The sequence below is a fragment of the Aquarana catesbeiana genome, linkage group LG13 (assembly GCF_042186555.1).
Source record: "Aquarana catesbeiana isolate 2022-GZ linkage group LG13, ASM4218655v1, whole genome shotgun sequence".
In the NCBI taxonomy this organism is placed as follows: domain Eukaryota; kingdom Metazoa; phylum Chordata; class Amphibia; order Anura; family Ranidae; genus Aquarana; species Aquarana catesbeiana.
The window spans coordinates 200,739,268-200,751,714 of NC_133336.1; the positions used below are offsets into that span (position 1 = coordinate 200,739,268).

Sequence of the window (12,447 nt, forward strand, 5' to 3'; positions counted from 1 at the left end):
TTCCTTGCAGGGCAAGCCATCTTAAGACTGGTGGTGGATAACCATACTTGATCGCCCTGTTGCAGACATAATTCCCCTCTCCTCTTCCTGTCGAACATCCTCTTATTGGTTGCTTGTGCCCTGGTCATGGCTTCCTGAAATATCTTGCTATTACGAGTCAGGAAATCGACAGTACTCTGGACCGCCGGCACTGTTGAATCTGGGATGAGATCAGGTAGGAAGGTTGGATGGAACCTGTAATTGGCAAAGAATGAAGACTGACCTGTAGCCGAATGATTAGCATTATTAAAGGCAAATTCTGCCAGGGGTAGTAATGCTACCCAGTCATCTTGAACAAAGGAGATGAAGCATCAGAGATATTGTTTGAGCGTTTGATTCATCCTCTCAGTTTGCCGATTGGTCTGAGGGTGATAGGACGAGGACATGGACAGTTCAATCTTCAGAGCCTTGCACAAACCCCTCCAGAAGTGAGAGGTGAACTGCACCCCTCTGTCCGAAACAATGTCCGCAGGAACCCCATGTAGCCTTACTATCTCTTTAATGAAGACCTGGGCAGTTTCCATGGCAGAGGGTGTGCTCTTTAGTGGAACAAAGTGGGCCATTTTGGATAAACGGTCAACCACAGCAAAAATGGCTGAGCAACCTTCTGATGGGGAAGTTCCACTATGAAATCCATGGCAATCATTTTCCAAGGACAGTCAGGGACTGGTAAGGGTCTGAGCAGACCCCAGGCCTTGCTTCTAGTGGTCTTGCTACGGATACAGGTAGCACAAGAACTTATATATTCCCTGCAGTTCTCAAGATCCAGCCACCAGTTCTAGACTTTTATGCATCCCGAAAAGGCCTGCCAGGGGATGATCATGACACAAATTCAGCACTGTGACTCGGACTTCTTCAGGCACAAAGATTTTGCTATTTCTCCACAGTAGTCCATCCTTGGGTAGCAGAGTAACTCCAGGAGGACCAGACACACCTGCAGAGGCTTGCTTCAAGCCGAACATTAGATCAGTTTGCAAAAGTAAGAAGTTACCTTCCAATAGAATGGTGTCTGGGGCTGGTACTTCCTTCGGATCATCAAACATGCAGGAAAGAGCGTCCGGTTTGGTGTTCTTGGAGCTAGGCCAGTAAGTTATGTGAAATGAAAACCTAGAGAAAAATAATGCCCATCGTGCCTGGCGAGGTCTCAGACATTTGGCAGCTCTCAGATACTCCAAGTTCTTGTGATCTGTACAAATGAGTATAGGGTGCTCTGCTCCTTCCAACAAATACCTCCACTCCTCAAGGGCAGATTTAATGGCCAGTAGCTCCCTGTCCCCAAAATCATAATTCTTCTCAGATGGGGTGTTCTTCTGTAAAAAGAAGGCTATGGGGTGCATCAAGTCCTTGAGACCCTGGCATTGGGAGATGACAGCTCCAACCGTTGTCTCTGAGGCATCTACCTCAAGCAGATAAGGAAGCGCAGGATAAGGATGACTCAGAATAGGAGCCGACGTAAAAGGTCCTTTTAAGTTTGTGAAGGCGGCCTGTGCCTCAGGAGTCCAATGAAACTGGGCATTTTGCTTGGTCAGCTGCGTAATTGGGGAAATAATAGCAGAGAATCCCTTGATGAACCTCCGATAAGAGTTTGCGAAGCCAACAAAGCGCTGCACCCCTTTCTTGTCTGAAGGTGCAGGCCAATCCATTATGGCTGAAACTTTCTAAAGGGGCCATTTTGAATCCCTCTGTTGAGATCACAAGGCCAAGGAACTGGATACTCTGTCGCTCGAACTCGCACTTTTCTGGTTTTGCGTATAGTCCATGTTGATGGAGGCGACAGAGTACGTTCTTGACATGTTCTCGATGCTGCTCAAGAGAAGAGGAAAAAATCAAAATATTGTCTAGATAGACAACTACATAAATATCCAGACAGTCTCTGAAAACGTCATTAATCAGGTGCTGAAAGGTGGCAGGGGCGTTACATAATCCAAAAGGCATTAGTAAGTATTCGTAATGGCCGAACCTGATAAGAAAAGCAGTCTTCCATTCATCCCCTGCACAGATGCGGACCAGGTTGTAAGCCCTCCACAGGTCTAATTTGGTAAACACAGAGGAAGTTCTAAGTCTTTTAAAAAGTTCAGGTACCAGGGGCAAAGGGTATCAGTTTTTAACCGTGATCTTATTCAACTCCAGATAGTCCACACAGGGCCGGAGAGAGTGGTCCTTCTTTTCTACAAAAAAGATTCCTGCTCCTGCTGGAGAGGTGGAAGGGTGGATGAATCCCCTCTTAAGATTATCATCAACATATTCCTTCAGTACCCCTAGTTCCCATTCAGATAAGGGAAAGATGCGTCCGAAAGGGATTTCAGCACCGGGAAGAAGCTCGATTGGACAATCGTATGGACGATGAGGTGGAAGAACTTCGGCCCCACGTTTACTGAAAACGTCCAAGAACTCATGGTATTGTTTGGGCACAGAAGAGCATATCTCTGGATCTGGTTCCAGGCATAGCAAAGGACCAGAGGTGCTGGGACATGATGGCACGCAATGGTGCAGGCAGTAAGGTGACTGGAACTTAACACTTCCGGTTCCCCAATCGATCTGTGGATTGTGTGCCTGGAGCCAGGGTAGGCCCAGGATGATTGGAAACAGGGGAGATGAAATGGTATCCAAGCTTAATAGTTCCTTATGATCCATAGAGGTGATTACAGGCAAAGGAGGGGTTTCCTGGGTCACTACCCCAGACTTGATGCAGGACCCATCTGCCAGGAAGATGGAGAGTCTTGCCTTGGGTTAGAGAGGGATGTGTTGTTGAGCTGCAAAGTCTAAATCGATAAAACAACTGCATGCCCCTGAGTCAATTATCGCAGTCACTGGTATTGTTCTTCTCGGCAATTGGAATGAGATGGGTAGGGCCAGATGAGTGGCACTGGTAGAGGGAGGTGCGTGGTTGGGAGAAGAGGTAGCCAGGACCTTGCGCAGCTTAGCAGGACAAGAGGAGACGTAGTGACCAGCTTCTCCACAGTACAGCAATAGATAGTTCTGCTGCCGACGAAGTCGTCCTTGGGCAGACAGGGAGTGTTTCATCAGTCCAAGCTGCTTTGGTTTGAGAGAAGCAAAGGTCTGGTTAAGAGATGCGGTCTTGACTGGAACTGGACTGGTGCTGACGGGATGCACGGGAGCTGGCATCCGGGGCAGCATTAAAGCTGGGCTGAGCTGCTGAGTAGACCTTTCTGCTCTGCATTCCCGGAGTCGTCAGTCTATCTGGATGGATAATGTAATTAAAGTCTCTAGAGCATCAGGAATACCAACCTGGGCTAACTCGTCCTTCAAACTCTCAGAAAGACTGAGACGGAACTGGTGTCGGAGGGTGGCCTCATTCCACTGGGTATCTGCGCTCCAGCATCTAAAATTGGTTACATAGTCCTTGACCGCTCGGCGGCCTTGCTGGAGCACGTGGAAGGCAGCCTCGGCGATGGAAGTCCACTGGGGTCGTCATAAAGTCGGGTCATGGCATTAAGGAAGGATGACAGAGAGTCCAGAGCCATATGGCCTGGGGCTCCCCCTGCAGCAAGGTGATAACAAAGCCTACTTTGTTAATTTTAGATGAGAAAGTCCGAGGTAGCAATGATAAATACAGTTTGCATGCATGGCGAAACACCCGGAATTAGTTTTGATTCCCAGAGAGCCTCTCAGGGACAGGCACCCTAGGCTCAGGAGGTGGCTCTGCCGAGATGGTCAAATCTTGTGTACGCTTTTCCATTCGGATGAGGCTGTCTTGCAGGATCTCCATGACCTGAGTGAGGGCTGTGAGATGTTGACAAAGTCCATAGGTGAGGTCCCTCTTGCAGGCTCAGACATGGCGGTTTGATAATGTAACGTACCTGGGATGTGAGCCTGACGTGTGGAGGGAGACCTCCCGTACCACCCTGGCTTGGAGACCACTGGAGTGGGAACAGTGGCGGTAAGAGCACAGTGAGGTAAAGGTGCCTGCTGAGTCCTTACTGCTTGAAGTGGTCTCCTTGCGTGAAAGCTGGAGTAGCGGTTGCAGGTCAGCAGATGCAGGCTAGTAGAATAGCGGATGCAGGTCAGCAGATGCAGGTTGCAGAGCAGTGAATGCAGATCAGCAGATGCAGGTTTGCAGAGCAGCAGATGCAGGTCAGCAGTTGCAGGTTTGCAGAGTAGCAGATGCAGATCAGCAGATGCAGGTTTGCAGAGCAGCGGATGATGGTCAGCAGGCAGAAGCGGAGTCAGACTAGCCGGGTCATACATATCAGGGCATACAGCAAAAACGGCAGGCAGAGAATAGTCAGAGTCCAGGCTGGGTCTTGGCAACAGCCAATCAGGCACATAACAAAGCAGGGTCAAACGAGCCGAGGTCAGGATTGGAGACATAAGCAGGGTCAGGAAGCCGGGTAAACACAGGAACAGAGTACTGGTACAGAATCAGGAACACAGGGAACAGAAGCAGATCAAACCGCAAGGGGCAGCATCATTGAGCGTCTTTTATGGACTGTTGGGCGCCAAAGCGTGTCTTACGTGCACGCATGTGCACATTCGTGCGCAAAGTCCATGACTCGCTTGTGCGCATAGGCGCACGCCTTCTGGAATGGCCAGTACGTCCCTGACACCCTCTTTGGTTAGTAGGTGTCCAAAATATATAACTTCTTCTACCTCAATTTGCATTTTGCTTGGATTTAGTGTAAGATTCCCTTGTGAAGCGCCATTGACCCAAAGGGGAGTTAAAAGTGGTCAAGTAACTGCTGGCTTCATCAAGACGCAATTGCCAGTAACCCGAATGGGCGTCTAGTACACTAAATACTGTTGCTCCTACTAGCTTGTGCACTATATCCTCTATGGTGGGGAGTTTGTAGTGTTCTCTCATTATGACTTTATTCAAATCACGTGGGTCAATGCGTATACGAATTGCACCTGTGTTCTTCTTCCCCACAACCATAGAACTGAGCTATTCTGATGGTTCTGTGACCTTTTTTACTACTCCCAGCTTCTCCATCCTAGTGAGTTCTTGTGAGTTCCTGACTTTATTCACAAGAGTTAAAGGTATTCTCCTTGGGGCATGAATGACAGGCTGTGCACTCTCTTTTATACGTATGCGGCTTACACCCGGGAGGCACCCCAGGCCCTTGAATAGATTGCAGTACTCACGTTTAATGTCAGCCTCTGTCAGACCTCTGTGTCCACCATCCACAGTCATTATGATCTTCACAAGTCCAATCTCTTTACTTGTTCTGAGACCTAGCATGGCTAGGGCTTGTGTTTCTATTACAAACAATTGTAAAACCTTTTCAGATCCCTTGTATGAACATTTTGCATGACAGCGACCCATTACTTTCAGCTTTTCACCACCATATCCCATTAGTTTCGGTAGGTCCTGAATCTCTAAGGGGGATTCATTACTGAGGTGTTCCTGGTATATGTGGCTTGGCACACAATTTACTTGTGCTCTTGTATCTATTTTGATTGCGATTAGAGTTTTGTTAGCCCCTATCTGTAATGTTACAGTTGCTTCATCTACAGACTGATGTGTTTTTTGTACTGCTGCAAGATATATTGGGGTGCAGTCTGAGTCTGACCCTGCATTGTCATCATTGTCCTCTATGGCGTTTCCGGTTTGTGAAGACAGTTTACACACCCTGGAAAAATGTCCTCTTTTCTTGCATGTATTGCATATCTGCCCCCTTGTTGGACAGACACTATTTTTATGGTGCATGTTTCCATAATATCCACACACTTCTTGTGTGTTACTTGTTCCAGTGCCATAGGTGTTCTTTATTCCTTTGTGTGTTCTTTCATGCCCATATCTGCTACTGTGATTTTCTATAGCATTAATCTGGAGCTGTGTTCCTTCCAGTACCTGCATGTCCTTTCTTGATATTTTATATGCTCTGGCAATTCTTATGGCTTTCTCAAGATTTAGGTCTTCTTCCTGCAGCAGCTTTTCCTGAATTCCTTAAACTTACTGCCCATCAGAATGTGGTCTTTTATCATATCTCCAGCATCATAGAAAGCACAGTCTTTGACAAGCAAGCTGTCACAGAACGTCCCACACTCTGCTTGAGTGTTTCCATCAGTATACCACTTCCTCCCACTCTGAATACAGATATCAGATATTCCACCCGCTCCCAAGCATAAAACAAGGCGACACTTGTTTCACTCCTAACATGGACTATATTTATTAGAACCAGAATACAGCCTTTTATACAGTAGAAGGGGAGGTCCCCCATCCTGCTCATATTACTCTAACAATACACCTGTAACCTAATTAACCTAATTAATATGAGCTAGTTTGCTAAATCATTTACCCAGACTAGATGACTCAGAGACATGACCTGCAGGACACAGACTTGTGGTCACAGAGCTTCATACAGTAGCATAAACACAATAGCAGGAGCTAATTACAATTAACAATACAAACAATGATCTCCCCCTCCTCAGCCTAGTCATCAACAAACTATAGTAGGAGTGTCCCCCTCCTCAGCCTAGTCATCAACAAACTATAGTAGGAGTGTTTGTCTCCTAGCCAGTCCTGAAGGCCAATGTGATCAGCTCACTCAATTAACATGTTGAGTTCAGAATCAAACAAACCAATAATAGTCTCTACATACATCCTGGGAGATATTGTGGACAAATATTACTGTCCCATTTTAAGTAGTCCAAGATATATTTTCTCACTCACCCTCTGCCAGGATAGCACAGGGTGACTTAGACATAAGAGGTGTATGGGGAGCTGAAACAAGGGCATCCCCTACATTCCAAGGGATTCTGAGTTCCACAGACCCTCCCGTCACATCTCTCCCCTTTCGGCAGAAGACTAACACAGGAGGAGACCCCAGACGGGTTGACTCCGAAGTTAGTCAGTAATTCCAGTCCTCTAATGCCTGTACCCACACAGTACCCCAAACAAATTGTTCCAAACAAAGCATTACTCACCCAGCCAACCTCTGCCTCTCTCAGAGAACATATCTGTGGCTGGGGAAGAGGCCTGGACTGGCCCTTCTCCCTGGAGTCCTTTCTGCCGACTGCCCAGCATCACTGGGGTATACAGGTGGAGACTGAAGTCCCATCCACCTTCACAGGAAATCCATCCTCTGTTAGTTGAGGGCAGAGTCCAGTAGTACTCGGCCCTGTTGCCAGCCCTTCTGCTGGAAACCCCACACTATCTGCTCCGGCTAACTGTTGGGGAGGGAGGCCGACTGCCCCGCCTCCCTGGAACTCTGTAGTTGTTGCCGGTGCTGGGCAGAGGTTGGTAGCACTCTGCTCGGTTGCCAGTGCTTTAACTGGGGAAGTTCCTTGTAACTCCACAGATACTGCTGTTGGTGCTGGGCAGAGCACAGTGACATTTGGCCCCAATACCAGCTCTTCTGCTGGAGGCTCATCAGGTTGTTCTTCCTCAGCAGAAAAGTCTATCAAATCCCCTATCTCTGCAACTGGTGTCTGGGGATAGAGGTTCACCATCTTCTGTCCATGGAGCTCAGAAGATGCTATCAGTGCTGGGCAGACGTTAGCAGAGCTCTGCCCTGTTGTCAGCACTTCAGCTTTGGGGATGGCAATCTCCAGATTTTCCACTGATTCTCTGGCATGCTGCTGGACAGGCACATTCTTCCATCCAAGATCATCCCATGCAGAAACAGGATCATCAAGGTCAGTCAGCACTTGCTGCATCTGCCATAAGACCTCCGCCTCCATAGCTGCTGGGGCAGGTTAGCAAAGCACACTATTACTCTGCCACATTGCCGACTCTTCAGCCAGGATTTCAGAGTTGTCAACTGGTAATTCCCGATAGTCCCAGGCAAAGGGAGCCCAGCCCTGGCACTGAGCAACGTCTAGAAGCCGTCTGTAGGTGATCTCCAGCTCCCATTCCTGAATGGCCAGAAACTCTATATCTTCCAGTGCCCAGTGCACTTCCGAGATGTTCAGTAGCCTTTCTCTGAAATCCATGATTTCGTCCAACCACCACTCCAAATCACTCCCAAAGTTAGAGTACCCTGTCAGCTTCACATACAACAGTCCCAAGCCGCCGTAGCTTAAGCCTTCCGTTGGGCTGTCATCAGCTATCCAGGGACATGCTTGGGATACATGCCACCGGAGGGCTCTGTAGCTCTCATCCAGCTTCATCTCTGCCCAGACCAGCCTGCTTAATTCAGCTGTCTGCTTCTTGTGCAGTTTTTCTCCCAAAAACCACACCCACAGTCCGTACTGCGACCAGTACCTTTCCTCGATAGAGGGGAGAACTTTTCCCTGGTGTCGCTGCTCACAGGCTAGCGCTTCTTTCCAGAGTTTGCAGCGAATAGAATCACACCATCCAGCAGGACCTGCTCTAATACTGGTCCTCTGTGCTGTATCTGCATCTCTCCCAACCTCCTTCTGAATTCCTCTTCCATGGTGGCTGGTATCTGTACCTCTCCTCTCCTCTCCTCTCTTGCTATCTGGACCTTGGATCCAGATGGAAGTTTGGATGTCCCAGACTGCAGGAAGAGTCCCACTTTTGCCACCAATGTCACGGAACGTCCCACACTCCGCTTGAGTGTTTCAGTCAGTATACCACTTCCTCCCAGTCTCAATTCAAATATCAGATATTCCACCCGCTCCCAAGCATAAAACAAGGCGACACTTGTTTCACTGCTAACATGGACTATATTTATTAGAACCAGAATACAGCCTTATATACAGTAGAAGGGGAGGTCCCCCCTCCTGCTCATATTACTCTAACAATACACCTGTAGCCGAATTAACCTAATTAACATGAGTTAGTTTACTAAATCATTTTCTCAGACTAGATGACTCAGAGACATGACCTGTAGGACACAGACTTGTGGTCATCGAGCTTCACACAGTAGTATAAACACAATAGCAGGAGCTAATTACAATTAACAATACAAACAATGATCTCCCCCCTCCTCAGCCTAGTCATCAACAAACTATAGTAGGAGTGTTCATCTCCTAGCCAGTCCTGGAGGCCAATGTGATCAGCTCACTCAATTAACATGTTGAGTTCGGAATCAAACAAACCAATAATAGTCTCTACATACATCCTGGGAGATATTGTGGACAAATATTACTGTCCCATTTTAAGTAGTCCAAGATATATTTTCTCACTCACCCAGTACCAGGATAGCATTGGGTGACTTAGACATAAGAGGTGTATGGGGATCTGAAACAAGGGCATCCCCTACTTTCCAAGGGATTCTGAGTTCCACAGGCCCTCCTGTCACACAAGCACAGCTGTGTTACCCATTCATCCACAGACTCACCTCCAAACTGCTTCCTCTCATAAAACAGTTTCCTTTGCACTGTGGAGTTTCTCCTTGGGTTGCAGTACGCCTCAAACTTTGCAAAGAGTACCTCTGTTTTCTTTTTGTCCTCTGCAGTGATCTCCCCACTTGCTTGCCAGGCTCAGCACACATCACGTCCTTTTTGTCCCACACATATCAGAAAGTGAGCTGCTTTCTGCTGATCAGACCATTTGTCTGCATCTGGTCCTGCAAACACAAGCTCTATCAGCTCCCTCCATTGTGACCAGTTTTCAAATACATTCTATGATTCCAAATCCAGGGATGGAATGTTCTTTGTGTTGCTGTTTGCTGCCATGATTCTTCTCACCCCACTTCTGGTACCATGTGATGATTTAACACCAAGAATAGGCAGACAGCAAGAGCTTTAAAATGATCCTGGTGTTTATTCAGCAGCATCCATCTTACAGAACTCTCCACAGCTCCCTGCCCCCAGATCACATGACCAAAACTGTCAACTGTTTCCCAATATGCATAAGGAACTAGGCATAACAATTGAACTTGAATTATAACATAAAGTATACACATCATTACAGGAGGTGCCAATGTTTTTTCCTTCTAGTGTTCTACTCCTGTAGGTGTTGCTATAAAACCCTGCTTGGTCATGGATAAAGAAGAGGCTGTGTGTCAATGAACATAAGAAATCTTCCTTTATCTTCATAGAATTCAAGAAGGTAAGCAAAATCTTCAGCCTTTAGAACCACTTTAAGTGATGTTACAGATGAGAACTAGGAATATATACATCTTTGTATGTTTCTGATTATTAAGTGACATCCAAATCTCCTCTATCATTCAGGAACAAATCATTATTATTCCCAGCCCTGTGATCACTATGAAATCTCTGACATGGTGATCATATAGTATTATTCACAAACACATATGTTGGGTTATGATGTCACAATACCTCACACAGATAGAAGCATTTTGACATATGAAGTTGGCAGGTTACAGTTTTTAAAGGGCAATACAGTAGTCCATTGGTGAGAACACGTTTCATAGATCAATTTCCTGCAATGAGCTTCTGGCCGTGGAATAAAATGGAATACAATTTAGTGTTCAAGAACTATGAACCTGGTAACAGAAGACAGACCCCAGATCCAGTATAATCGGTGTACATAGATCATCATTATAATTTCTAAAGATTCAGATCTAGAAGTCCTCAGTGGAGTAGATGGTACAAAAGAAGTGTAATTATTCCAACACCATCTCCGCACCTTACACAAAGTGATTCCTGTGATAGATACACTACGGGTTTCTTTTACCTTTCAGCTCCGGAGTCAGGGAATGTCCGAGTTCATCCAGCAGAATCTGATCCGGCAGACCCTCACCTATAGAGAGGAATATAAGATGATGGCTCTGAGTCATGTATGATTGAAGCTGACCTTTCACATACACCAAGCTACACATTACAATTATGTCCAAGCAGCAGAATATAATGAATCCTATGTTACATGTAACATGTCAGAGTAAAGTTCTCCATATTCTGACATATAAATATAAAGAAGTGATCTGATTAAGATTGTGTTCTGAATAAGTGTAAGGAATAAAGTTGGAGTGTGATATTAGAGTGGAGAGAGATATAAAAGGGCTCTGTTCATTGCTACTAGCAAGTTAGTGTGCTATAGTGTGCTACAGTGTAGAATGATAATAGTGATAGTTTAGTGTTTCAGGCCGTGTTTACTGCAGTACATTAAGGTGAATTAGCGCACGTTTACTGCAGTATATTGAGGTGCGTTTGTGTATGTTTACTGCAGTATATTGAGGTGGGTTCGTGTATGTTAACTGCAGTATATTACATTTTTACACACAGTACCTGACCACGAGAATGTGTTTCCAGTGCGATCCCATCACGCTGGTTCTCTGTGACAGGGTACTGTGCATCTCATGCTGGCTCGCTCATCGGGAAAGAAACACTGTGTCTTTTTTCAACCTGACTGCGATATTGTGTCAATCTTGCCGCTGTTATTGTCGAGATTTGACACCTGCAAGCCCTGTCACGGGAGCTAGCGCCAAGCTGGCTCGCTCATTGGGAAAGGAAAACTGCATTTTTTCCTTTCCCAATGAGCAACAAGCATTGCTGACAGGTGTCTGGTATGAATCATGAGGGGGAACGCCGAACCAAATTTTAAATAAAAAACCGGCATGGTTTCCCCTCCAGGGGCATACCAGGCCCTTAGGTCTGATATGGATTTTAAGGGGAACACCCTACACTGAAAAAACAGCGTGGGGGTCCCCCCAAAATCCGTACCAGACCCTTATCCGAGCACGCAGCCACGACTGGTCAGGAAAGGGGGTGGGGACAAGCGAACGCCCCCCCTCCTGAACCATACCAGGCCGCATGCCCTCAACACGGGGGTGGTCGCTTTGGTGCAGGGAGTGCCCTGCAGCCCCCCCACCCCAAAGCACCTTGTCCCCATGTTGATGGGGACAAGGGCCTCTTCCTGACAACCCTGGCCGTTGGTTGTTGTGGTCTGTGGGCGGAGGGCTTATCGGAATCCGGGAGCCCCCTTTAATAAGGGGGTCCCCAGATCCCGGCCCCCCACCCTATGTGAATGAGTATGGGGTACATCGTACCCCTACCTATACACCTGGGGGGAAAAGTGTCAATAAAAAAACACACTAGACAGGTTTTTAAAGTAATTTATTAGGCAGCTCCGGGGGTCTTCTTCTGACTTCGAGGGTCTTCTTCTGACTTCTCTGCTCTCTTCTCCCAGTATCCGGCTCTTCTCCCGCTCTCCGGCCTCTTCTCCCGGTGTCCAGTTCTTCTCCCGCTGTCCGGTTCTTCTACCGGGCTCCTCCGATATCTTCTGCTCTTTTGCTGCTCTTTTGCTAGCGGTGGCCCGATCTTCTCCGTCATCTTGTTCCCTCTTCTCTTCTTCCAATGTTGACACGGCGCTCTCTCCCGCTGTAATGCTGTGTGCGAGGTGCGCAACGACTTATATATGCATGGGGTGTGGTCACCGGGTGATGTCACCCGGTGACCCTGCCCCTTATGATGTCACAGTCCCGAGGCATGATGGGACTGTGTCGTCATAAGGGGTGGGGTCACCGGGTGACATCACCCAGTGCCCACGCCCCATGCCTATGTAAGTCGTTGCGCACCTCGCACACAGCATTACAGCGGGAGAGAGCGTTGTGTCAATATCGAAAGAAGAGAAGA

At 47.2% G+C, this 12,447-nt stretch overlaps 1 protein-coding gene across 1 annotated transcript in view; it reads right to left on the reverse strand.

The window, feature by feature from the left end:
• Nucleotides 1–12,447, reverse strand: part of LOC141116653 (NACHT, LRR and PYD domains-containing protein 3-like) — a 215,225-nt gene that overhangs the window by 32,927 nt on the left and 169,851 nt on the right. Inside the window, exon 4 of the mRNA XM_073609046.1 lies at nucleotides 10,550–10,615. Within this exon, the coding sequence (XP_073465147.1) occupies nucleotides 10,550–10,615 (66 nt within the window). The remainder of the gene's footprint in view (nucleotides 1–10,549; nucleotides 10,616–12,447) is intronic.